The following is a 27,563-nucleotide window of genomic DNA, read 5'->3' on the forward strand; positions in this document are numbered from 1 at the left end:
AACATTGGTGCTAAGGCACAACTCCTGAAGGGAACATTATTCTACTCAGAAACTCGCTGCACATGATTACATTACAATTGGAAAGTTCTGGGTTTGAATCTCAGCTCGGGGCTTCCCTGTGTGAAGTTCCTCTGTTTCCCTCTACTTGCATGCTTTTTTATTGGGTTTTCCAGATCCCTTACACATTTCAAAAAAGGTTCACTGAATACTCCAAATAAGCCTTTCGTGTGAATGTGAGCATGAGAAGTTGTTTGTCCCTTTGTGCCCTGTGATTGGCTGGTACCCAGGTTAGGTTGCACTCTTCCTCTTGCTCAAAGTCAGTGTTTTCTTGAAACAGATTATTAGACTGACGTAATGGCATTTTTCATTGTTAATAATTCCATTACATAATGAAAACATGTGTGTTTGTCAATTGCACTCAACCTGTTTTACTGCTGTATTTTTGGTAGAATAACAACATTTCATTTCAAGTCAAATTTATTTATATAGCCCTTAATCACTTAATAGTCTCAAAGGGCTTTGATTTATTTGGTTGACAATTTATCTCCCCGTCTATCTACAAAGTGCATCTCATTGTGGGAGCAGTGTGTATCATGCCCTCATCTGCAATGACCTGCTGTGTGTATGTCACATTACACCCCTCCAGGGTACACCATGGGTCTCGGAGTGTAGGTCAGGTGTGTGTGTGCGAGTGCATGTGAGCGCGCGCGTGTGTGTGTTTGTGTATAACCAGGTCACCCTCCCCTCACAGCTGTTTTGCCGTGATTGTCGGTTGGGCAAAAACACAAGCACGATCACGGCCTTTGAATTCAGGTGAACGTCATGTGACCTCACCACACGCAGCGTGGTGCGGTCATAACAGGTGTCGTGGTGTTGGTGTGGGGGTTGCCTATAACCATAACAATTGAAAAAAAAAAAAAGAATACGTCATGCTGACAAATGTGTTTGTTGGAGTATTTTTTTTATCTGATGACTTTTTACTTTTACTCTCTACGTGAGATATCGGTGCTTTCTAGGCCTTGTTCTGGTAAAATAAGCGTGTTACAATTTTCATGATGATTCTATGATTTGACGTACAATAATCTTTGACTCTAATATCATAACACAACAAAATTTAGAGAATATCTCTCAATATATATATGAGGATTTTTCTAAAATTAATATAAGTGATTGGTACAATATGCCAATCAGGTGTATCCCACCCGTGATCCTAATGAGGACAAGAAATACGCAAAGTAGATTGATGGATGTATTATGAAGATAAATAAAGAAACAACTGTAAGTGAAACCATCATGATTCTTTTTACAGATGCATCCATGAAGACATTTTAAAGCTGCCCCTGAGGGGTGAGCCCACTCCAAAGGATAATTCTCCAATGACTGACACATACTTAAACACGAGATACCCAACACCTTTCCTCAATCACTCCACGAGGTTGCCAGTTGAGCTCATGGTACCATGTGAGTGCAGGCTGGGTTAGACCGGGGGTCGGGTGATTTGGGTTGAGGGGCGTGGGTCCAGTAGGCGGTTCTGCCTGTCCTTGTAATCTCATCTCCCTTGCGGTTACTGTAAGTGATCTGCAAAAGTGGGAATGGGTCGCGGGGACCGCAGGAGAGCGAGGAGTCGGGGAAGGGCCGCGTATCGCCATAGCAACACGCCACATAAGTGTGCCGCATTTACAGTCCAACCCCGACGTCTGGGAATCGGAGGCTTTCCCAATACAGAAGCAGCATAAAATAGCATACATTAGGCGGTTGGTGGTAGGATGCTGCAGTGAACTGACAAAAACACATCTATCTATATGTCTGTCTGTCTGTCTGTCTATCTATCTAGCTATCTATCTAACCATCTATCTATTGATCGATCAATCAATCAATCTATCTATCTATCTATCTATCTATCTATCTATCTATCTATCTATCTATCTATCTATCTATCTATCTATCTATCTATCTATCTATCTATCTATCTATCTATCTATCTATCTATCTATCTATCTATCTATCTATCTATCTATCTATCTATCTATCTATTTGTCTGTCTAGAAGCCCCTAATCATCTACCATGTGGCTTCACTCAATTTGCCAGATGACTCACACCCTCAGAATAGATCATTTGATAGGATTTTCTATTTTTAGCTCTGTGTTGAAGTCCAATTGGCCTGGTGTGGCTTGTTTTTTTTTTTTGGGGTTAATGTGCTTGTGCTACTTTTTACTTCTGAGAGCGTCATTTGTTGCGTGTGCTGCATTCATCGGGGCAAGATGAATGTGCGTTTTGTTGACTTGAAGTTCGTGGAAAAAGAGAGCAGGCACTCTGCTGCCTGATGTTTACCATCTTTCTGGTCCCACTTGAGACAAAACGAGGAGTCAGAGGACACGTGTCTGCCGCCTCGCTCACGCAGACGTCTGAGCTTGTCTCGCTGCAGGCTTTGGGACGCAAGCCACCAGAGAAGAAAAGATGTTGTTGGATTTATCCAACCAGCAGCGCCTGTTTTTCTTCTCTGCCCAGCTAGCCAAAGGAACAAAGCTGGAGAAAAACAGACATGGTGTTTGCTCGTGTTGCGTCATACTTGAGTTGTTCTGACACAAGGCAAACCTCGCATGGCACAAAGTTGATGTATCAGTACAACTACCAGCCCAGCTCACTCATAAATATCCTTCCTTAATATTCCCCGGTTTCAATGTCTGTTGTATCTTGTCCAAGCCAAAAGGTAAGCAGAGCTGCACTGAGTTTTGTTAGATTTCTGGAGTTTCTTCTTACCAATTAAAAACAGTGTCACTTCTATGACTCTCACAAGAGTCAATTCAAAAGTCTTTACATGTCAGTGAATTGCGACGTTTGTCAGCATTTACAGGAATTTGCATGAATATTCCTAAAAACCTGCTGAACCACACAAAATGCCCACGGAAAGCCCCTTTCTGCACGGCTACACACTTTTTCACATCCCCTCTCTGAGGAAAGTTTCTTTGTTCTTGGAATGACCTCATTCTGAGTAAGGAGAAAGTGCTCGCTCTGCTAGTTATGGCTTGCATGCATGTACAGGTGTGCATGTGTGTGACTGAGCATATGGCCGAGTGTTTTTTTTTCTTTAAAGTGGCTGCATTTTACTGTCAGCCTCAACCGCAACACACACACACGCGCGCACACACACACACACACACACACGCACACTTCTCTCACCTGATCATCTCATCTGACCCATATTCCACTATTAAACTTTGCTCTACATTAATTTATGCGCAAGTGGGTGATTGCAGGAGACTGTGCGTGAGTTAGAAAAAGTATTCTCAAATAAAAATGTATTTGCAAAGTATTTGTGTATACTGCAATGCCTCAAGCGTTTGAATTTTTTTTTTTTACCACCATTTCTTACCATCATTCTTCTGCAGATGTCTCCTTGCTTTTATATACTTTTTTATATTTAATTGTGTATAGCGACCTTGAGTGCCTTGAAAGGCGCCTTACAAATAAAATGTATTATTATTATTATTATTATTATTATTATTATTATTATTATTATTATTCACTGTCCGGATTGATCGATAATCTCTGGGAAAATAAATTACAATCACACAGGTGGATTGACCAATAATACAGATTTGTGGATAAAAAATATGCAATTACCCTACTTTGGATATATGATGTTTTGGACGGTCGCCAGTGATTTGAAGGCCTTCTGCAAATGCAAACAAGCTTAAAAGACAGTCCAGATAGTCGTTCTCCACTTGGGTGCACAAGATCTCAACTAAACACACAAAGAGGCTTCTAGTGGCTCGTCTGAGTGTGCATTTAAATGACAACGACATACTAAAAGTGTACTTTAACCAAAAGCAGCTGCAAAGCATTATTGGTTGAAGAACTGTCTTTAAGGCCAAGTCAAGTCTATTACATTTACAACGCGACTAGTTATCTTGAGGCACCTGAAACATTGAATCGTTCAAAAGCCACACTATTGATTGCATTTTAAGTATAAGATAATCAAGTGAGCCGTGAGTGAGCAAGCCGCTCGTGACAAAAGCGAGACAGAGTAGAAGGGGAAAGGGCAAAACAAAGGGCTCAACAACAAGAGAAGTAGACCTGCGATGACAGACAGCAACAATCTCCGATACTGGTCAAGCTTGGTGTTTCCAGTCTCCCAAACGCCATTGTCACATAGACAAAGAAGAAAAAAAACGTTTTGGTTGTATTTGCTTTCGCAGTCGATTGCAAACAACCCTAATTGTGCAGAAAGCGACGTTGGGCTCCAGCATGACTTGCAACTTCTCTACTCTGCAAACTGCCAAGTCAGCATTAAAAGCACATTGGGCTTGTTGTAACTCATGATCCATCACGCTGCTACAATCACATTTTTCCATTTTTAAGTGGCAAAAGAGGAAGAATGCCACGCCAACTTTCTGATTCTTCAGACTCAGGCAACCACCATCCAAAACTGTCACTTGTTAAGTGAGAAGGAAATACAGAGCTGGGTGCTATCCTGTGTGCAAAACATTTTTTAGCTTGTTTGCTAGCAATCTTCTACATAATATCTGTGTGGCCATCTCGTAAATACCCTCATGCTGTATTTCTTCAAATATGCCTTACCTGTTGCTACCAGTGAAGTTTTGCATGCTCTTTGCATGACTACACTTTGCCGTATGCTTTCTCAACTCTAATACACGCCCCGCCTCAATTAATCCTTTCACGGAACTAGTAATGAGCAACTTCCTGATAAGTTTTGCATCGTCTGACTGGAATACACTCCAATGTACTTCAACAGGTTTACTCTGCTCTAATAGACGCCACACATCAATTTTTTTCCCACCACGCTTCCATTATGGCTTGGTATTTTAGCGGAACTATTTAGATCACAGCATTTGTTGATTGTCAACTTTTGCAACCTGTTTTTTAATACACTGTCAGTTGAATGAGTATTAGCTCTAGCATACTCCACACCTCAATTTGCATGATTGCTTTTTTAGAAACCATCAATCAGCATATCAATAATGAGTCTTGCCCTAATAGAGGTATCCTTAATTAATCTTTTTGCAGGACTACTAATGAGCGACTTGGTGTTGGCTTCCTGGGTGGTTTTGCATAGTGTCTGCATGACTCTAGAATACACTTTGGTGTGGATTGCAGTTTCTTTGCTCAAATAGACATCACACCTTAGTTAGTCATGTTGCATGACTAAGAATGACCAACATGCTTTTGCCTGCTGGCTTTTGAATAGCCGTTGTTGTTACCTTTTGTTAAGACGCCCAAAGCAAAAGGCTAAAGAATTCTTCAAGCAGTCATTTGGTTTCAAGTATTTATTCACAGATCATGAACAAAATGTGTGCAAATTCAAATGAATGTTGCATTGCTTTGCTTGCACAATTTCCAAGAAAGTAATAACTCATCAAAGTTGAGAAATGTTATTAAAGTGCAGCACAAATCAAGTCTTTTGCTATTAATGTTTGCACTTGAAGAAAAAGTCCAGTCTTTCTTTCTTTTTTCAGCCACTCTCTTCTCGGATCAGCATCACTCCCATCTGATGAGCTCCGCTCCGGCCTCCGCGCATTCTCACATCCACCTCTGCACAGTCTGATGCAGTCGTGCCCACGCGCCGCCGACGTCTTCTCACTAATCATCGAGTGGGCCGTCATCGCTCTGGCAACGCCTCCCCCGAGTGTCCGTTGTGGTGTCCTCACGGCACACCGCCGAGCCACCCCCCCTTTCACTGGCTCACCCCTCAGGGTATAATCCACAACGTCCTGACCCACAATGAACTGACTGCTTTCCCCTGCACGTGGTAGCAGAGATCGGGCACGAGGGGAAGGAATGTCATGGTGAGTTTCCATCCCGGCCACGCAGCCCACTAATCCAGACAAACGGGAGGCAGAAAGGCTCTAACACCCTCGAGTGAAGCCTTGACTTTCTTTTTTTTTATCATCATCGTCGATGCATCTTCAAGGGATTGGGGGAGAATGGCTGACTCAGCGTTCAGGGAAGGTGATGGTGGGAACCCAGTCACACATGCTGCGGCTCTGCTCGCAGAAGAGACTCAGTTTATCCAGAGCGGGATCTTTCCATGGATTGGCACTGGGGCTCTGGAATGGGAAATAAAGGGGGAAAATGTAAATAAATGCATTAAAATAGCAAGAGGCTATGACGTAAGACAGTGGAAGCATCTTATGAAACTAATTACTGCAGCATTAACATGTTGGATTGTGAGTCACAGCCGAGTGAGTGACGTCAGCTGCCTGCCGGTGAGCGCTCATTGTAATTTCTACCGTCAACTAAATTTAGAGTGAGTCAAGAGCCAAGCCCTTACCGTGACGAGGATGCAGTGGGCGTCCTTGGGCTCGCCGCCCTCGTATGCGCCCACCAGATCGGCGAGGCGCTCGATATCGGTGACGCGCACCACGTTGATGTCGTTGTCGAAGCAGAACGCTTGGATGAGCGTGAAATGAATCTGCAGGGCGATGTCGCACGCGTGCTCCTCATCGGTGGCAAGCACGCAGAAAGCAACGCTGTCCGGGTCGCTGTTGGAGGAAAGGGGAGGACAGTTAGAACTTGCATGGCAACTTGTGCGTAAAAATTAAAATTCATGCGTAAAAACTGCTCAAATACTCACACATTCATAACTTTCGCTGACTCGTAAACGCCGACTGTCAGGTAGTCTTGCTTCTTAGCGGCGAGCAGCAGCTCTTCCAATGCTGTGCCTGCACTTTGCACCCTATGCCACGAGAAATAAAACCACATTAGACGACTGCGCGCATCCACAAAATAACACCGAGCACGCACTCAGTGTGTGTCCCAGACTTACCTTTCGTTTTGGTCCATCGTGCTTTCCTGTCCTCGAATCTCCTCAAGAGTCATAGTTATAATCCACGCGTGATCGTGAGGCAAAAAAAGGCAAGTGGAGCGCGTGTATTCCAGTTTGGTATTTGCTGTTCTGTTCTCTGGCTTTATTCTGAGCTCAGATTCAGCAGAGGGAGATTTTATAGCGAACTCGGCGTGGTTTCTCGGCAAGGGGCGGCCCTTTCCGCTCACGCTTCACCCGGATTGGTTCACAGCAAGCCGGTCAGACGCAAAGCAAAAGTCCCCCCTGCTCTCCCCCGCCCTTCCTCACCGGCATTTACTGCTCAAGGTTTGTTGACAAGCCCACGCGGGGAAGGATTACGAACTTTCAAGAAATCACCCCACCTCTTTTTTCTTTGTCAACATAACCACAGTGCACAAAAACACGGTCAAAAGGAACTGTGGGGTTTGACCTCTTGTTGTCCGCTCGCCCAGTTAAATCGATCAAAAGTGCCGCGTTGTCACTTAATGGGAAATTCCAAAGTTAAAACTCAGTGCATTGCAAAACATGTTTACGCTTTGCGTCTTGATAGGTTTTCAAGAAATGTTTTTATCGTCTCACTTGCACAACCTCACACAAGAAAAACCTAAACAGTCAAGTGTTTCTTTCGTGTAACGACCTTTGCTCATATTTTCTTAGGGGGGGTTATATAAGTGTCATGCATTGAATGCTCTTTTCCCAAGACTTGAAATTTAGAATGCATGCAGGGAAAGGTTCTGAGGTGACCTCAGTGCAACCTTATCCAAAGTGCAGGACTTTCCCAGCTCGGGGAATTAAGAGCCTATGAATAGCAACTTTTATAAAACTCCCTGTAAAGCAACAGACGTTTAACAAACAAGCTGGCTTGTTTGGAAGTATCTTTGAAATGCGTGTAACGTTGCACACTGGCTTGCCTCATATTAATGCGCTACCTGGCGAAAGATAACACCGCTTGCTTACTTCCGGATTGGGGCAAAGACTTCCTTATGATGACGTTTGTTCAGGGAAAAAACTCAAGACAAATTTTTCTTTAGATATCTTTATTTTCTCTCTTTTTTACATCAATTTTGGACCTCCATTAGCAGCTTTGTGTGCTTCACTATTGTTGACTTATAGCCATTGAAATTTAAAAAAAAAATCAAATTGGAATACCTGCATTATTCTAGAAAAATATTTATATACATAGAATCCAAAAGTATCTGCATTCAATTTATGATAGGTTAATTAATTGTAATTAAATAAACTAAAAAAACGGAGGGTTTTACGTATTTTATCATTTATTTTACCCCATGTTTATTTGACCACATGGCCTATCTCTTTGTTTTAAAAACAAATGCATGCATTGTCAATATCAAGTAAGACATATGCATTTTTAAAGCACCTTTATCATACATAACACGTTTTCATTGCATGGACTGTATTCCTTTGTGCAGTTTTGAGTAGACTAACATCGCCACCTTCAGGCAGTTCAAATCGTGACCTTTCCTCCACACAAACTAGTCCGGGCTTGTTGCTTCGTAATCATGAGTCATTGGACTGGTGATGAGTCACCTGATGCTACTTCCCCCTTCAAAAAGGGTTGATGTCATGTCTAATGCATTACAAATTGTTTGCCCAGCACGGGACTGTGCAGCTGCGTGAATGTGACAAGGCAAGCTTGGACTTTGGAGTAAAAAGGGAATATTTTTCCATTTCTTAATTCGAGTCATCAAATGGCCAATTGTTGCATGTCTCTCAGTTATCATGACATCATGCAGAGTGAAATGTGATCAGACTTATTTTTCCTCCTAAGTCTGCTCAGAAAAAGTTGTCATTTAAAAGAATTGCTGAGTTGGGAGAGACTATTAGTGGTGTGTGTTGATTATTCGGGCTACACGGTGTGGGAAAGCTTATGAAGTTCAATAAATGACGAGAGAACTGTTTTGATGCATAAAAACTTTATTAACATATACGTAAAGAGGTCCAATGTACAGAAAAGCTACAATCAGTTCAGCTTATTGACATTTCATTATTCTTTAATCAGTGCCTTTTCCCTCTTCACATCTAAAATCTCAACTGGTCATAATACAGAGCATATGCCATTACCATTTATAGTAACATAGAAATACACTAAAAATGTCTCACTGACAAAACAGCTCATTACATTTTTGGACTCTAGTTAACTGCACAACATTGTTCTGTGCAACATTATATTTTGCACGATTTGGACAGGTATATAAAAAGAATCGCTCCTTATCTTAACAAAAGAGTATCATAGGGATTCGGGAGATCATTTACACAAAGCAACGGAAACCCTTGTTGCAAGGGAAACACTTAATAAGTCATCTATGTACATGGCCAAATGTCCTGCAATGGCTTTATGATGCAACAGATTCAAATCACTTTAATCAAGCAGCCTACTCATCTATCAAGCAATGAAGGATGGAAGCTAATTTACTACTGCGTAGAATCCATAAAACAACTATTAGTTTTAGTTTGTTGGGGGATTGGGGGCCTTTTCAAATACATGCTTGTATTTTAATATCCTCTTGACGGAGCATGTCCTTTTTGCCCATTGCAACGTCATTAAAAAAAAGTGCAAATTAAGTAACAGTAGTAATCAGAAGGCTGTTGGGATGACCAGAAGCTTCCCTTTCTTTTTTTAAAATACAGTGGAACAGCCAAAGTTGATACTTGTGGATGCAACCGCGCTACATCTCATCGGAACGGTGCTGCTGTAATATAACGGATGGAGGGTTCCGGTCTATCCAGTTCCCCTTGGTCCCAGGGACCTCATACGCGACAGCAGCCACCACTACGGAATCTAAGGAGCCTTCTTGTAAGCCACCAGCCCCACCGCCCAACCCTGGAGTCACTTCTGCTACCTGCGGGGAGGCAGGGTAGTCCGCTGAAGAATTGCCGTTGACGGCCGTCTCCGAGTCGGACTGCTCCACGCGCTCGTAGTCGGGGGTGTGATTATTTTTCCCGCCCGCAAAGATAACGTCGACGTTCTCCAGCTCGGCTTGAGGCAGCAGGTGAAGAAGATCCGGCTCGTTGTCTTCGGGTTCCAGGTAGGTCAAGGCGTCGGTGCTCTCTGACGGCAGCGAGCGCAACGTTCGGGAAATGACTGCAATTGTGAACGCAAAAACAACAGAAGAAAGTTGAATAGAGCATCTAAATGATAACACATGTCTACGAACTGACATCAGCTGAATTCAACAGAAGTTTTCTTTTTTCTTTGTTTATAAAACTATTTTTTTTTCTATTGCACATCACTTTAGTTTGTGCAGGAATGACGTACAATGCAAAAACTGACTACAATAGACCCCCACTGACTCGTGGTTAGTTTTTTGTGGCGAACCAATTAATTGTGAACATTTACAATTGATCTGTTTTGCGTGTATATCAGAGTGGGAAAATCACATGTCTCAGTCAATTACTAACTTGGCAACTTTGAAGTCATGGGATACAAATCTCGTTTTTGTTGCCCACAGTCTAACTGATTATACTTGAAATGCAAATTTGCATGATTGAAATACTAAGGGGCTAAGTTATCTGCCCAGTAACTCATTTTTAAATACTGCATGATTCAATAACTTGGAGAGTTGGTATATTACATCTTCTGTTGTGTGTTTCTTCAACAAAAACATTCAATTGTGTTTATAGTTATCACCCCTCAAAATTGAATGTATTGGATGTTTACTTATCCAGAGAAAATACACTTTCAATATGTAAGCAAAATCAAATAACGTAAATGACACCAATAGAAGAGGTTGACGTTTAAAAGTATTTTCTTTGTTATTTAATATAGGTGGACTGGCATGTTTGGTTTACACCCCCCACCCCCCAAAACGTTAGAAGCAATATTTGCTCCAGAAAACACAAAAATTAAATAATGATGAGTGGCTAGTTTTTTTTGTCGCCCTCAAAACAAAGCCCGTTTTTGTTTGTTGGGCTCTAGTGGTAAACACATGTTAAATAGCCACGCACACACAAAATATAAAAACGCAGTGTTAAAAAGTCTTAATCACAGCGCCCTTCTCATCAAACGTCCACGATTTGCAATTCTCATTGTTTTTAATCCTCCTGCTGTGTTTATTTTACGAGCCTAATAAAAGCATAATATAAGGCCGGTGCAGTTCAAGAGCGCTTACTGGAAGAGGGAAGGTAGAGTTCCTTCTTGTCCGTGTTGCTGCCAAAGGGGTTGACCGACGGGAAGACGATGAGGCAGAAAGAGAGCAAGAACACCTAGAGGGCAGAAAGCACGCTGCGTGAAAAAAAAGGAAAGTCATTCTTTTCAAAACACAAAGGACGTCTTCTCACCATGACACACGTGCTGGTCGTGCTGGCCTTCAAGGTGGACATCTTCACAATGGCCTGCAATTTCCTCAGCTGCTCGATTAAAGACCTGTGAGAAAGAAAATAGAGGTAGTGTGTGTTATTTTGTATGAATGTGAGTCGAAGCATCATCAAGTGTTCTTACATGTTCTGTTTCTGGAGTAATTGGACTTTCTTCTGCAGCTCCACGTTGTGCGCGGTGCAGACGGCCACCCTGAGGAGGGATGACAGTAGAAGATTTTAGCGCCCTTCCTGATTGTCTTTAATTCGTAGGATGCGATTTACGTATTAATGACCTCCTCCGGTAAGTGAGTGTTCTGAGAGATACTAGAGAGAAATGTGAAGTTTTTGCATTTGAATGGAGACGAAAGAGTGAGCTGGCTGGAAAACAAATAACAACCCACTTGCAAGTGTGCCCTTCATTGCTTTCAGTCTGGCTTGCATTGTAATGTAGAAGAAATTTGTCGCACCTGCTCTCTAAGCCGTCTACGTAGACCTTCTTCTTCTTGCGGCTCTCCTGAGCCGACTGCTTGTTGCGAATCTTCCTCCGGACCCTCTTCAGGGTCCTCTCTTCTGCCTGCGTACGCAACAACGACGTGATTACATCAACACACCATTAACACACATTCTACACGGGAAAAGGTGAACTCCTGTTATGTGCATGATGCAACGCCGTATAAATCACTTATTTAGCTGAATAAAAAAACGCTTTATGTCACTGAGGCATCTCATGTAAATTATTCGATGTGCTAGTCCAACAAACAAATAGCTATTATAATTCTCCACTGGCTGAGGTTACCTTTGTAAGAGGCATATGGGTGGGAATGGTGGCTCCCTCTTTCGCCAAAATCCGTTTCTCCTCCTCTGAGAGCACAATTTCTTTGAACTGGAACTACAAAAAAGTCACAATAGTTTTTGCAAATAGTCTTCTTTGCATTTTGGGATGATGACAAACAATTGTAGTGATTTCTAAATGAACTGACCTGATCCATGTTGTCGCACTGCATGGCGTCCAGCGTCGATTCCTCAATGGCAAGCGTACAAGGCAGCTCGCTGGCATAGTCAATGGCAAAGTCATCCTCCATTTCCTCAGTCACCAAATTATCTGCGGGCACAATGTGAAGAGATTTAACCTAAGAGCTAAATATGTATTCAGTATGTCAGTGAGACGAGCGACAAAGAGTTGAGACAGGTCTCAATCGCATCAGCTTTCATAAAATTGTCCTTGATTTCAGTGATATTAATGCTGCCTAAGTCTGGTAAATTTGCACTTGTCAATCAACAGTATTAAAAAGAATGACACATACCCAGATCAATGAAGACATCCGTGTCAAGCTTCTCTGCCCACACACTCTGCAAGACATCCGTGTCTTCACAGCTACCCCTGAGCAAAGAGTAGCTGTGATCCGCTTGAACCGTCAACGCCTCCGGGTTCTCTGATTGGAGCTCCTCAGCAACTAAGACAGGTTCGGAGCACGTCGGGCTTGGGTTGGAGTAGGTGGGACTGTGAGAGAGGTCGGTGTCGCCGCCCTCTGGGCTCAGGCAACCCACGAGGGTGCCATTTTCCATGCGGTCGGCGCTGCCGCTGTAGTCGGAGATGCCGCTATCACTGCCTAATGGGGAAGTGGAGGGAAAGTGTCTCTCTATATTGTCCTCTTCTTGGAACAAGCTGAGCACCTGGGCAGGGAAGACAGGTCCATTACAAACTTATACAATTGAGACGTTACAAATATATATTGCTCCTCTTTGCAGCTTCTCTGACTCGCACAGTAATATATATTTTTCAGTCAACTGCATCATGTGAGTTGAACCCAAACTAGCCTGATTATCCAATGCTGTACGGCTATAATTAATAAAAACAAAAAACAAAGACAGAAGAAACTACAAAGGAGTCAAATGAGTTGTTTTTCTATCTAATCTAATTGTTGTGTAATTATGATACACTAACGACAAAAAAATACATAAACACAATTAGACTTTTGAGGATGAGGAAAGAGTAATGTGTTTGCAGAATTATACTGTCACCTGGTGGCGTTTTGTAGGTACTGCTAGAGTCAATGAGAATTGATTTATCTGCTTGGTTAAATTAATTCGTAATTGTAATTAATATTTAAATAATCTTATTGCACATTAGTAGGCAGTCTCTTTCCAGCATCACGAAAAGTGATATTTGTTTCAACTTCCTCATCAGGGACAAAACAAACATATCAAACAAATCAATAAATTACTTTGATCAGTAAATAAATTGGATCATAGAACTATATGAATATAACATTACATTTAGATTTTATCATATCATTTCATGACATGAAAAAGACATTATGTGGAAGCCTTACATCCTGATCGGAGTGCCACGAATCCATGAGCGTACTGACGTAAGCAAAGAGCTGGTCCTCAGATGATCCAACTAATCCGTCATCTAACTGCAAACCAAGCAGGTCTGCTCCATCCATGTTTGCTTGATCCTCTGTGATTGCCATCTGCCATGGATATATCAAAAAATAAATAAATCAAAACACCACCTTGAGGTTATGTCACAAAAGACAGCCAAAACAGACTTTCTCCGTCATGTGAGATGTCAAAGGTTTCCAGACTTTCCCATGTACGGTGTGGCCTTCCTGTTGCATCACTCGCAACATGACCTCATCTTCTAGTGTGCCCCGCCCCCTCACGTGATGTGCTTGCAATGTCAACACAAAGGCGACATTCATCTTAACATGCAGTAAAATATTACGAGTTAAAGCCTGAATGTTTTCATGTTGGAATTTGATTGTGAGGCTGCGGTCGAGGGGCAATGTGACTGACCACTCCCAGGCAAAACTAATACTCATGCATTTGTTAGGCGTTAATACAATACCCAGTGATAGTAGAATCAGATCAATATGATCAGTGACACGCATCTTTTGTGTACTATTAGTAAATCACTTCCATTACAAAAACGCGCTTTGATTACAGCATACGGCGGACATGCTAGATCTTCATGATAATGAAGCTTAGCATTAGCTTGAATAACACAATACACTATATGTAATGAAACACGCGGCACTGTTCCAGACAACGACTTCGTATGGGAATTAATTTTCTTACCACAGAAGGTAAAATGCCACTCGAATGAGAGTATCTGAGTTTCGCCGTCTTTTGTGTTTTTTCCCCTCGTCTGTATGTTGAACGGTTACTGTCAGCAGCAACGTTTCCGGTTTCTGTGGAATACACCTTCCAACGAGGCAAAAATTGCGTCAGCGCCTCAAGGCGGAAGTGCTATGTATTACTTTTTCCGGCAGCCCTTACACGATGCATTGTGGGAAATGAAGTTTTGCACGCACTTTCCGCATTTCTGCTTGAATTCACAATAACAATCGGGGAAAAAACTAAAAACTAAAGTTCAAAATTTTTAAAAAAATCAACAGGAACGCAAAGAAATGTAAACTAATTTACGTATTATAAGTGATCAACACAAGACGACAACTTCAATGTCACGCATAATTGTACTACATATACAGTAGTTTAGCGTTTTGATATTTTATTTTGCGACGTGAGGACTAAAGCGGTCACGACAGTTGAAACATTTCTTTTTTTTTCAAGTTCACATATCGTGTGTATGTGTGGGTCTAAAAGTAGACTCAAAATAAATTAACAAGTCATTTATTGGCTTTTCTAAGCAGGCCAATAACCTGCGGAACATCTCATAGAGATACATCAGGCAAGAAGGCAATAAAGCCTAAATACATTGCAAATGCAAAGCTTATCCTGAAGACAACACATGTACGTGCATGCAAGACTTTGTGCACTCTACAGTGATTTGATTATTATAATGGGATGTTTTGTGCTACATCATGCCAAAAGTCAAGTGTGAGCTACGTTCACCCATCCAAAATGACCACAAATCTTTTAGGAAATCACTTTTCCAAATATTGTGGATTACCTCAAGTCTGTGTCAAAATATAAATCAATCAACAACATTCTCACAGAGACTAATTTCACTTACTAAATGAATAATATGAAAATAAATGCCAGATTTCATTTTCCAAATAACGTGATGGCCTAATGCTGGACATTAAAGTCACTTTTTTCAAACCAAAATTCAGTTTTGCCTAATGTGTACAGTACTGTGTATAAAATTCAATCTAGCATTATGTCACAGAATCACACAGAGTTTGGAAGTGTGCCGTAAACTGCGGTACACTTTTAGACGCTCCTTTTTAGTTTTAGTTGCTTTTGGTCCAGCCGCCTGCGTGGCTGTTTGTATACTCTCGAGAGCGCGTCTCTTGTGAGCGCCATGAAGCAGGATTCTGTATACGCCTGTGATAGAACTCCTGCAGTCCTTTCCCTGGTTGTTCAGAATGTGTTCTGAAGTGATGCCAAGTGTCCCTAGAGCTGTGACTACTTCCATCTCCTCCACCGCCAGTTCAGATGGATTACTCTCCACAAGGTAAGATGGCTCCAGCTTGAAAGGCTCCAAGGGCCGTGGGAAGTCAACATGATGCATCCAGTCACTGCTCATCACTTGTTCCACAGAGCAGCGGTCTGCCGGCAAGGGTTGGAGGATCGCCCGGATAAGCTTCTGGCATGCGTCCGGCAGCCAGGAGGGCAACGTGAAGGTGCCTTCTAGGATGCACCTCTTCAGTTTAGCCACCGTATCCGCCCTGAATGGCATGGTCCCCGTCACCATGAAGAACAGCATCACTCCCAGGGCCCAGATGTCCACAAAGACACCCACGTAGTTTTCATCCCGGAAGAGCTCTGGGGCAGCGTAAGGCGGAGAGCCGCAGAATGTGTTGAGCGTTTCGTCGCGATGGCTCATGGTGCTGAAGCCAAAGTCGCCCACCTTGACGCAAGAACTGCTGGTGTAGAAGACGTTTTCTGCCTTCAGGTCACGGTGAATTATATTGTTTTCATGCTATAGGCAAAAAAAAAAAAAAAAAAAAAGAAAACACCCAGTAGATGAAACATTAAAGTCAATGTTCAGACAATGAGGACACACGGCAAGGAGAATGGGACAGAGTGGAGAGCAGACTAGGATGACAAAGAGGTGGTGGGAAATTATTAATACAATACAGAAATGTTTTCACCTATTTATATATGTTTAAAATATTTATTTCCTACCACTTCCATGTTCAGGGCACTTTTTTTAACTTGATTTTCTATGCATATCATACCAACCATGTGTTTAACAGCAGACAGGATCTGAGCAAAAACAATTTTGCTGTCAGCGTCTGAAAGTTTGCCCTCTGTGGTGATTTTGCTGTAGAGCTCGCCACCCCCGGCGTACTCCAACACTAGGTGTAACCGTGACAATGTCTCCACCACCTTCGCATTCAGAAAAGAGGAAAGAAGGTGATGGCAGTGTCATGATACATTTTAAAGCTGAACAACTCAAGAAAAGAATGGGTAAATTAAAAACAGTATGAAAATGTCTAACCTCATAGAGGCGTATGATGTTAGGGTGATGTAATTTCTCCATGCTGGAGATCTCTCTGGACAACAGACGCTGGGTCTTTTGATCCAGCTTGGTTTTGTCAAGGATCTTGATGGCCACTTTGTCTGGTGTTGCAGAGAGAGAAGAGTGAAAAATACTTTTTGAAAACTTTTGATTACATTTTGAAGGGAAGTTAAGCAGGGGAATTTTGGGTAAGAAAATAATTTGGGACACCAGCCAATCCAATTTCTTCCATTGACAATCAAAATCACAAATTTGGTGTCAAATATTACTGATACTCTTGATTTGGCCTGACCAACTAGAAAAAAATCAAAATGCACACCCTCCATCAAAACATAGACCCTTTCAAAATGCTAATACGCTGTATTAATAAATGGTCAATAACGCACCACAGAGACTTTTAAATGAATGCACTGTTAAATTATTTACACGAGTAAAAAAGGCCTCAGGTAATTGAATATACAAAACGGTGCAGAGATATCTAATTGTGGATCCATATGCATTATTCAGCGTCGGTTAGCCTGAATGCATCCTATTGTCAAAACCAAACAAATAATTTGCGCATCGTCAGGAAGTACATAAAATGTTAAACAAACAAGCACAACACACAAAGTACAAAAAAAAAAAAAAAAAAAAAAAGCAGCAGCCGACTTCTGTTTTTACATTTGCGAGTCATGTCACTTAGGAATCGAGGAGATCTCTAATCATTGTTGAAGGTCAGCAGACAATCAATTCAGTGTTGCACCTCAATCATCCCCTTGTGAGGGACTCCATCACTTATTTATGTTGAACGACAGCAAAGGGACACTTCGGTTAGCGTTACTGCTCGCTGTTCATTACCAGGACAGCAGGAGCCGAGCTCATGCAGTGTAACCGATGTTATGTTTTGAGAATTAGAGTGAAACCTCCCAACTTACAAATTGTGCAAAGTGTAGTATGCGAGAAAAATCATTGTTAGAGGAAAACAAAACTTCAGTTTAAATACCAAAATCAAGAAATAGGAGTTGAATTAAAATCATAGATGACTTCAACGTAACTGGCGAGATTTCAGTTTAGCAAACAGTAAAGGTAAAGTCTGGTAATGGTTTAAGTTACCTTTAGTGAGTGCATGAATTCCCAGCTTGACATGGGAAAAATTTCCACAGCCAATCTCGCCCCTAATTTTGTAGAAGCTGATTCTTCTGCCCACTGTTAGTTCACGAACCACCCTGTTGTCAAACCAAAATATAAAACAGAACACAAATGTCGTGAAAAGAGCAAGAGAGGGGCGGAAAATAGACAAATCTGAGCCTTGCCTCTCATCTTGGCACATATCTAGGTTGAGTCTCTCCAGCGGGGTGAGCCGGCGGACGTTGGCGCCTTCGTCATCTGTGTTGATGTCGGAGCTGTCCTGGGTGCTGCAGCGTGTGTATTTCTGGCCATGGTGGACGACCGCTGGGTCTCCAACAGAACTTCCCGCAGAGTCTTCAATGGACTCCCCGGTGTCGACCCCGGAAACGGAGCTGCACCCTGCGACTCCCGCGGCATCGGCCCCTGCTTCGACACCCTCCGGGCTGCTCTCTGAGGGGCAGACGGCGGTCATCCTGCCAACGGGTGCCCTGGGTGGAGGGAGGGGCAGAGGGGGGTTTACCTCATGGCAGTTGGTGATGAAGAAGAAAACATTCTGTTACAATGTTTATATTGTATTGTTCAAGAGTATTCCGTGCAACGTCTTATATAAGTTCTACATTGCTCATACAAAGATGAGACTGTAAAAATCTTGTTATTCAATTTCAGGAGTCAGCCCCCCCCAAAAAAAGATCTACACTAATATACATTTTGCAATAGTAGCAATACAGTGGAACCTCAAAAGTCCAACAGAACATGTTTCAAGTCAATGGTTGAATAGAAGTTTTTTTAAGAAATGTCAAAAAAACGGATTTTCTCCTTTTTTTTCTAGGAAATAATGTCAAATCAATTTGTATTTGCTGCACAAGAAATGTTCAGGCTAGTCAGTAGTCATTACGCTTTCAACGACAGGCACTCGTACAAGTAGCCAGGACCTTTTCTACAATATGCTTAAATACAGCTGTCATCACACTTTATCTCTTTGACATCACTACCATGCTTCTTTGGTGGCATCCCAAAACACATACACACATACAGCCAAATAAAAAGAAACAGACATATGGCTATAGGACTTTGGATTTTCACAAAGCTGAAGAATCTCAAAATTTCGGTGACACGTTTTGATGGCTCAAATTCAAAGTTCAGTTTGACTTTGGAGGCAATTCCACACCAACATCATACACATAACATAATAAAAATAACGAGTAATGTTTATATACAGTACAAAAAAAAAAAAACTTACCTTCAGCTATATGAGCCATTAGCAGCTGATTCATGTCAGTGTCTTTATCCAAATGTCATGCCTTAAAAATAAAAAAAAATCAAGAAAAAATAATAAAGCTCCACTACAGCACTTTTCCCTTTGACTTTGAAAGAATTTATATACTTGTTGAATCTCAAGATGAGTCTGTGGTAGATGGTCAGTCGTAGCCTTCAATGAGTGGGCGAAGGAAGAAGCTGGTGACGGGCAAGAGGAAGCGTTATGAGAGTCATCCACAATAGAGGCGTTTACTCAAGAGGTCAGTGTGGCTTAAAATGGGCTCATTTGAGTGTCCGAGGTTTAAATAGAACACAGATTGAAGAGGAGGGTTAGCGGGGCTGAGCGGGGGGGGAAGGAGTGGAGGGGCGGAGGGCGGTAGGAAAGTGGTAGAAACAGATGATGGTGTCAGGGTTGCAGACATTTATTGCCACTATCTGGAATAAATCTAAGACTGAGATGCCATTATTTCAATTTGAACTCCAGACATTTATGATATTAGTAAGCAATCCAGATCACCTCCTGTGTAAAACAAATAAAAAAAGTGGTTGACATGTCCGTGCACGTCCACTGCAGGCTAACGTTGCTATGAGAGCCAGAACAAACAAGACACACATCCTCATCACTCTCTCGCACCAAAACAAAAGACACAACTAATCCGTTTCTTGTTTACACACTCCTTTAGGGGAAAGTCATCATAGGATTAAAATTATAGCTCACAGACTATTGCCGGTCATTTCTTAACATTAATCATTTTCTTCCCTATCATGTGGATCTGATCACTTAATGATAAATTGAGAAGTAGTTCAGAGAAAGAATTATTTAATGAATGGAACATGTGACAATGAAACATTTTAAATGGGGATTGCAGATTCACCATCTGATTGTTTGGTTCTGATCAACGTTTCATTAGGTGACATATTTGTGACTGCTGGTTGCAGTCACCTCAGTTTGTGCTTCAAAATGATCTTTTGCCAACCTCTCTGTATTTTAAAAATGTTGGCATCCTGTTTAGGCAGCAAACTAGTGAGGCCGAAACGGTCAATTTACGCAACTGTACTTAAAATACCGTAAATTCGGTAGAAAAAAAAAGAACTACTATATCTTTTCCTACTGCCCTCTACATGTTAATGTAAAAAAAAAAAACAAGGCAAAGAGACATTCACTCATTCATCTCCATATTAAAATGAGCCCCATGTTACAACTATGCCACAAAATCAAAGGGTCTTTTTTTAGATGTGCAATCTCTTAGCAATCAAACACCATGGATGAATATTTCAGCATTGATCTCGGGCAACCGACGAGAACATGCATAGAGAATCCCGGCCTTTTGTGCATGTAAATATAAAGAACTGAAAGAACGAGGTAAACACATGAGCACTAACGGGAAATGAGATGTTCTTAAGAATTGACGCTATTCATTTGTGTTGCTGGTGTAAGCAGCTAAAAAAAGGTGGATTCACATTTGCAATAATGGTTTCAAATAGCACTCCACACCCCCAGTGCATGCAGATGAGCCGTATTCTCCACATTGTCCAGTGCTTCATCGCTCCTAAACAACAGGTTGCTTGGCAAGGGTGTTTGTCTTTATGTCAGGCTGAGGACCGAGCGCCCACCATTAGAGAGTGTGTCAAGAAAAAGAGCACACAGCACCATGTTTGCCGTTGTGCAACGCTGCATTTAACCTGAGCGATTTTATGTTAAATACGACAGGTGGGTGGATTAGTGCACACAAAGAACGCATTAGGACAGACGTTAAATGAGCATAATTGAAGGAGCTACGAGTGCAGCTGTGTACTGTTTATTTATTGGAGTAGTCTTGATACAAACTTAAGCTTCTACTATATCAATGGACATTAAAAAGACGGAATAAAAAAATATTTTGGTGAGGACTAGTCAAAAACTATTTCGCCACTTAGAGGCTAAATCAAAATATTAAATCAATTAAGATGGCCCAAGTGGACCATATGCATCTGCTAAAACTGAAAAATCCTGCAACAGACCTTATTTGGTCAATCATCCATTAACTGTGTTGAGAATCTACAGTAATTTATAATCTCATTTGCCCATGTCACTCACCTTTTAAAGCCGCACACACTCAAAGTCATGGAATGAGTGAGTGGCAACCCCAGGTGGATAACAATAATATCTGCATCTCGTGCACATTTTGTTGTTTCACTTCTATGATTTACTTCGATAAAATTCTGAAATCAAATTGGGGATTGTGGAGCATCCACCAGATTACGTTGAACTTTATTATAAAGGATTCTGCAATCCAGGGTGTTCCAGAAGTCTCGGGCACAATAATTTATCAAAATATTTAATGTCAAAATGTGCCCTAGACTTGTGGAACATCTTTAGGCCACTTGTGATGGCAAACAAATAGTGTGCCCTTGCCCTTGATTAGCCAAGAAGCTGAGTATGAGTCCATTCACGAGGTGATTTGTCTGAGAGTCCCGGAGGGAGTTTGCACGTTGCTGCTGAACACACTGCTAGCATCAGCAGCCTCTTCACACACTTGAACAGTGGAAAGCACAAGAGCCCATCCACCACAGCTGTGGATCAAAAATGAGTCACAGTTTCCATTTTAGGTACACTGTTCCATTCGAACCAGTTTGGTTTTACTTTTCCTGCCTCAATTGGATTTGTCTGTCTTTCGCCCGTGTACGTTTTCACTCACGCTGACAATTTCACACCACAGGCATGCATCTGGGCGCAAAGGAAACACACACACATTCAGACGCTGTATAAGTGCACTTGAGTAAATATAGACACAAAAGTGCTCTTGCAAACACACACATGCAGCAGGTTCTCTTCACAGAAAGCTCCCCGTCGTGTTAATTGAGATGCACGGTTGACAAGGATTGAGAGGTCAGCAGTGCAACAATGAAGACTATACAGAGGGGCAAGCCCCTTTGTGGAATCCATAATGCAAATATGACACATTGTCAAACTGCAATGTTTTTTTTGTTTGATGATGCAATGTTAATAATAATAATGGAACAAACTTGGGGGTCACCTGAAAAGCAATGATTTTGGAGGTACGAGGATTCTTTCCAACACCAGCAATATGTCACTGGTTGCAGCTGCTTCACTGACGTCCAAGTAATTTCCCCGATAGAGCTGTAAAGAGAAAAAAATAACGAAAATCAAAATCTGTGATGAGGAACCGACTGCGACTAAAGTGACTTTTGTTTTGTTTTAGAGCTTACGTGTATTATAAAGGTGTTGCAGGTGGAAGACATGCACAATTGTGCATAATCAACTAATGCAAACTTAAAAGGCAATTTTTTATGCATGTTTTTCCAAATATTTTCAGTGTTTCGTTTCTAAAAAATACAAAGAAAACGGTTATGAAGTAGACTGAAGCCCATCGGGAGGCAACAGGTGCCGGAGACAAACTCTGCTAGCTAGTAAATCAGTTATCCTCAATTAGATTAGTAGAGTGTGCGTGTGCCAGGCGATGACAAGATCACAGATCTGGACAGCAACAAAACTCGGTTCATAAATGTCTGGGCAATTAAACATTCACCTAAAACAATAATTCATTTCACACGGTGTGAAAACACAATCTTAAAAGTGCATCACTAAGTGATTTTGCGTCCACTGAGTCAATTGTTAGCACCTACTTGCAGTGGCCGTTCCCCATGATCCACCCTGCTTCTATTAAAAACACAAACTAGATTACGATCTTGGTGGATACACAAACATCGGTTACCTTAATGTATTTGATGGGGAAAGCTCCACCGAATCCCTCGAAAGATCATCTTGCCAGACGGATGGTGACATTGACCGCCGCAGCTGCTACCCGGGTTGATTCTGTTGTCAAGGGGAAATTGTTTTGAGTGACTGCCGAGTGAGCCAATCAGAGGAAGCTTCTGGATTGTGACGTTCGCTCAGTGGCTAATGAAAAGGTGGGCGTTACTACGGGGGCGGTCTGGCCAAAAACCACCCTAACCTAAGTTAAAATCTCATAGTGCAGAAAACAGCTTTTGAGTACATAAACTTCAAGTTTCTTTGTGCCTCACAACTGATTATTATTATGCACTACCTACCTGGGAAACCTTACTTCCAGCCCATTAAAAATGATAGACAAAAACAAGGTATACATCACTTTTGGGAGGCCAATAACATCTCCGTCATCAACACACATCACCACATTAAGTAGAGCAGTATACAAGATATAATACAATAAAGCGATTACGAATCCCACTCATTCATGTGCCATGGAGATAATCATGTATGCCGCTGGAAATTCTCTAATTTCACAGATTTTCATTTCTGTCATGTTTATGCCAATACGGTGGGAACCTGCTCTGACATAAATAATGATACAATTCCATACAAATAGTTTATTACTGTTATTTTTCTACAAAAAAAAAAAAGTTAGCTTGAGCAAAACCATAACATGACCACTGAGGAATAAAAGCTGTTGACCAAAATCAATTTGGCAGGTGAACTGGCCGAAAAACACCCAAATGAAAAAAAAAATTGATCACTCAGAGCCCAACTTGCCATAGATAGAATGTCAACTTTTCAATAAATACATGATCCATGTGTCAGAGTTCGGGAAGTTAGAACATGATGACAAAACACAGGAACTTTGTGTTCAATATCCATGCGATTTTTGGCCCGTATTTTCATACAACCACCGTTTGTATCGTTTCCTCCATGTTCACCATCTCTTCCTCCAACTCCACTTCCACCTGAGGGTGGGCCACCTGCTCCTCGTTCATGTCGCCGGAGGACATGCGCACCATCTGGAACTGCACGCCGGCCTGCTTCAGTCTCTCCACATCCTCCTCGCACATCTCGGCCACGCCTCCGTCCTCCACCACGACCGTGGCCGACTCTTCCATTTCCATCACTTCGATTGGGTTCACTGTGATGTTCTGCACCTGGATGCCGTCTTCCAGTAGCACTGTTTCCGTGGCCTCGATGGTTTGCGTGGTGATGGTGAGCGCCGCAGTTGCTGCGGCGTCACTGACGGCCAGTTCTTCGATCGACTTGTCATCCTCTATGGAGTGAATGTCTTTCAGGTGCGCCTTTAGTTCCTGGGGGTCAGTGAACCACAAGTCGCACATGGTGCAGTGGTTGGGCTTGTCTCCTGTGTGGCTCACGAGATGGTCTTTGAACTGGTCCCAGCTGTTGAAGACACTGCTGCATACCTAAAGAACGAAGAAAAACATCTTAAGCTCTGGACATACGCCCTGATAATATGGCCGATTGTTATTGATAACTTGGGACAACACTACCCGGACAAACTTTGTTTCCATTTGAATGTCTCTTCTGCAAGGGCACTGGGGTTGCGCAATCTTTACATTTCATTGGAAAAGAAGGGTGGCTTGACTCTTGTGTGTTGGCTCGTACCTGGCATTCATAGAGTTTCTTGCGTCCTTTCTTGGCTCCATTCCCATTCTGACAGGCCGCCATATGGCACTTCAGTGTGCTGTTCCTGGCAAATCGCTCATGACAGTCAGGACATTCGTACGGTTTTTCACCTACAGATTACGCGCAGAAAGGTAAACATGATCAATGTAAACATAATTTCCTTGTTTTGAAACATCAAAAGATACACAAACCATTTCGGTCTTACCAGTATGCTTTCGCAAGTGCTCCTTAAAATGACCGAAGTGGTCGAATTGCTTCTCACAGTACTCGCAAACGTGAACTCTCTTTGGGGCTTTCTGGTTCTGGTTCTGTTCTTCTGCATCGAAATGGAAGGAGTTCAAGTGCTGATTCAAGGCTCCCTCCCGCGTGTACGCTTTGCCGCAGTGGCTGCACACATGTGGCTTCTTCACCAGACTGTGGTGCATTTTCATGTGCTGCTTGAGTTGGAAGTACATCTTGAAGGTTTGGTCGCACTTGCTACAGCAGAATGTGTTGTCTTCTTGAGAAATCTGGACCTCCACCACCGCCACATTCTCCAGCACCTTGGAAGCAGTCACCGTTTCTTCCTGATACAGGACTTCCTGTACAAACACAGCGGCGAACATATTAATAAACTCAGATGTCAAAATAGACAAGACAAACCAGCATGAAGCTCAATTCACCTCCTCTATGGCTCCCTTCTTGATGACCCCAAGTGGAGGTTGCCCCTGCTGATACTTGCTGGTGATGTCAGCCAGCAGCGCCAAGGCGGAGTCATTTGATTGGACATTCTTTGTAACATCTCCCACCACCTCCTCCAGCCCGGACTCCTCCACCTCTATCGCAGTGTCCCCTATCATCTGTATCTCCACCTGAAAGAACAAATCCAGACCATCAGTTCAGCGTTTTAAAAGATTTCTCCCAAAAGGCGATATTAATGGTTACGAACCGGTTCCCCTTCCACCGTGGGTAGGGCTTCTGTGATGACACAAGACGTCTCAGCAATCTTCCTCTTTTTATTGTTGCTTTTTGGCATCACTGAAGTCGAGTCATTTATCCTGCGAGAAGACATGCTTGTTCCATTTCATGTACTCAACCACAACAACATTTTTACGAGGTGGTTCCAAAACATGACATTGCATGTATTGATAACGACCAGTTCTCACTTGAATCGCCAATTTTGATAAGATATGCAAAAATAAAGTTTGGTTAAAACGTTAATGCAAATTGTCATGCGGAAACAAGGCGATTGTGTTTTCGTCAAACAAAAAGCCTTTCAAACAAAGTTAATTTTAAAAAAGTCTCACTTGTTGGTGAGTGCCTTGATGGCTTCCTGCATTTGGAGGTATTCAGCAGCCTTCCACACATCAAAGGCTTCCTCTTTACCCGCAACAGCTAACGTGGCTGTGTACGTGAACTCCATCAGGTGCCGGAAAGCCATGTTGCTCACTCCTGTAGAGAACAACCATGCAGTAGGAGTGGTGGTTAAGGTTTAGGAATATAACTTGTTGCAATTTTATTTTCAAAGCTTGTCATACCTTAACAAGCCTATTTCCTCAAATGACCATTTCACACTTTGCTACAAACAAATTAAAGGTATATTAGCCAATGAGTTACCAGAAAGTGTACCTTCAATCTCCACCAGGGGTTCTTGGGTAAAATCTTGGAAAAAATTGTGAAAAAACTGACTGCATGCTGCCAACACTGCCTTATGTGCTCGGAACTGGTGTCCTGCGAAAGGAAACATAGATTTGAATTGGTGCAAAGGTGCAATTCCAGTCATAGATGTCAAATCTATACAATCCACCTACCGTCTACAATCAAAGTGATATCTGTGAACTGGTTCAACTGTCGCTGTTCATTCAATTTGTCCATCATGACTTTATAGTGAGCAGGGAACTCACTGCCTTCTATGACTTCAGCTGCCATTATTCAGTGCTTTTCCTAAAATGCAACAAGAAAAACAAAAGACATGGTATGTAGGCGAGGGGGAGAATAAGATGCATTTGAATCTGTATGAACATGACTTCAACCTACAGTAATGTGCAAAAGTCTCGGGACCACTACTAGTCTTGTTGATCAATATATAGTTTAAAATGCTTGCATGTATACACAATTAGGGTTTTCGAGTGTCTACAGTAAGTCATCTACAAGTTTTAATTAATTGCCCCCTCCCAAAAAACAAGATTAAGTGAAAGGCAGTGCACATGGGAGATGTCCAAATGAGGCTCCTGAATGACTGGTCGTAAAGTAGGAAACTTGCTGATTAAATAATGACTAAATCCAACGGACTAAGTTTAAATCCAGGCTATTTAATACATGTGCACCTTGACTATTAAGGCAACAAGAGGTGTTCATTGTGGCCCAAATGAGGTATATAATGTGACATATTTAATGTCACCAAGCTAACCATACTGCTAGTTTACTTCCATGTTAGCACGCCCCACATCAAAACAACAAACTCGATACAGGAGACATGGTCACTAAAAAACAAACAAATTGACTAACCTAAAAAAATGACAATGTAATCATTCCTGTGACAAAAAGTGCTCCAAATAAACACTGAGCAGCAGCTGAGCGCTGGAGACAACATTGACGACGGGCCCCTTAGCATGCTCGCCATTTCGCGTTTGACAATCAACATTACGTCATCAAACCGCGCATTAAAATGCACTTTTTTCCGGACACATGTCCCGATTCTGACCGCTACAGGTTACAGCACACGACAAAAAGTGTAGATAAGCATACCTCGAGGTCGTTTATGACTCTTTGGAGAGTTCTTTGTCGGTGAGCATTCCTTCGACGTACGGAGCGTTGGTGGTGCTTGACTAGCTTGCTCCGAAAAGGGCGGTCGTTGGACGCAAAGGCCTCAAATGCCCAGAATCCTTTGCGCCCTTAACCGACCCCTCGTTGCTTAGCAACCACCCCGCGTCCTTCACGTAGAGTAATGCAAAGGCCCTTCTCAATTTTACAACCCTCTCATTCGTGTTTATTTTTCTTTAACGATCAAATTTTGTTGACATTAGTGTGGAATATCAAGTCATGTTTTTTTTCTTTCCTTTATTAATATTTACTATGACAGTCTGTCTAAGCGAGCAGAGATGTTTCAAATTCTTCAAATAAAACGCTATATTTTTCCATGGTCAGCAGAGTCACTCCATAAAATAAAAATTGCATCAATCATTCGTTCCAGTGAAGTGCAAATAGCATTGAAATCAGAGAAAAATAATTAAACTATAGCTGACCATTATTATTATTAATTATTACTATT

General features: G+C 42.0%; 4 protein-coding genes across 7 annotated transcripts; all 4 read right to left on the bottom strand.

Annotated features, from left to right (window-relative positions):
• Nucleotides 1-5,274: 5,274 nt before the first annotated feature.
• Nucleotides 5,275-6,946, bottom strand: gadd45ga (growth arrest and DNA-damage-inducible, gamma a). The gene is made up of 4 exons (XM_088376977.1): nt 6,789-6,946; nt 6,597-6,698; nt 6,294-6,504; nt 5,275-6,069 (listed from the first exon to the last, which is right to left on the bottom strand). Exons 1-4 carry the CDS (start codon nt 6,839-6,841, stop codon nt 5,956-5,958), a joined length of 480 nt encoding a protein of 159 aa, XP_088233103.1. The 5' UTR covers nt 6,842-6,946; the 3' UTR covers nt 5,275-5,955.
• Nucleotides 6,947-8,723: 1,777 nt separating this feature from the next.
• creb3l3l (cAMP responsive element binding protein 3-like 3 like) lies at nt 8,724-14,374 on the bottom strand. The gene is made up of 10 exons (XM_088376245.1): nt 14,208-14,374; nt 13,457-13,600; nt 12,428-12,797; nt 12,104-12,225; nt 11,920-12,012; nt 11,591-11,697; nt 11,266-11,334; nt 11,106-11,190; nt 10,937-11,030; nt 8,724-9,909 (listed from the first exon to the last, which is right to left on the bottom strand). Exons 2-10 carry the CDS (start codon nt 13,598-13,600, stop codon nt 9,494-9,496), a joined length of 1,500 nt encoding a protein of 499 aa, XP_088232371.1. The 5' UTR covers nt 14,208-14,374; the 3' UTR covers nt 8,724-9,493.
• Nucleotides 14,375-14,746: 372 nt separating this feature from the next.
• On the bottom strand, nt 14,747-23,117 carry nim1ka (NIM1 serine/threonine protein kinase a). 2 transcript variants are annotated; one of them, XM_088376246.1, is made up of 9 exons: nt 22,641-23,117; nt 21,942-22,045; nt 19,052-19,122; nt 18,908-18,968; nt 17,853-18,155; nt 17,653-17,765; nt 16,540-16,661; nt 16,281-16,427; nt 14,747-16,017 (listed from the first exon to the last, which is right to left on the bottom strand). In XM_088376246.1, the coding sequence occupies exons 5-9, from the start codon at nt 18,137-18,139 to the stop codon at nt 15,256-15,258; spliced, it is 1,431 nt and encodes a 476-aa protein (XP_088232372.1). In that variant the 5' UTR covers nt 18,140-18,155; nt 18,908-18,968; nt 19,052-19,122; nt 21,942-22,045; nt 22,641-23,117; the 3' UTR covers nt 14,747-15,255. The 2 variants fall into 2 exon arrangements, with proteins under 2 accessions (XP_088232372.1, XP_088232373.1); XM_088376247.1 differs by lacking the exon at nt 19,052-19,122.
• A 142-nt stretch (nt 23,118-23,259) lies between these two features.
• Nucleotides 23,260-27,189, bottom strand: zbtb35 (zinc finger and BTB domain containing 35). Of its 3 annotated transcripts, none has more exons than XM_088376244.1 (9): nt 27,041-27,189; nt 26,104-26,236; nt 25,922-26,023; nt 25,600-25,744; nt 25,242-25,350; nt 24,976-25,164; nt 24,519-24,894; nt 24,293-24,423; nt 23,260-24,090 (listed from the first exon to the last, which is right to left on the bottom strand). In XM_088376244.1, exons 2-9 carry the CDS (start codon nt 26,219-26,221, stop codon nt 23,563-23,565), a joined length of 1,698 nt encoding a protein of 565 aa, XP_088232370.1. In that variant the 5' UTR covers nt 26,222-26,236; nt 27,041-27,189; the 3' UTR covers nt 23,260-23,562. The 3 variants fall into 3 exon arrangements, with proteins under 3 accessions (XP_088232370.1, XP_088232368.1, XP_088232369.1); XM_088376242.1 differs by having other exon boundaries at nt 25,910-26,023; XM_088376243.1 differs by lacking the exon at nt 27,041-27,189 and adding an exon at nt 26,801-26,932 and having other exon boundaries at nt 25,910-26,023.
• Between the last annotated feature and the right edge of the window lie 374 nt (nt 27,190-27,563).

This window comes from Syngnathus floridae, chromosome 5 (assembly GCF_059516105.1).
Source record: "Syngnathus floridae isolate MCC-2025c chromosome 5, RoL_Sflo_1.0, whole genome shotgun sequence".
NCBI lineage: Eukaryota > Metazoa > Chordata > Actinopteri > Syngnathiformes > Syngnathidae > Syngnathus > Syngnathus floridae.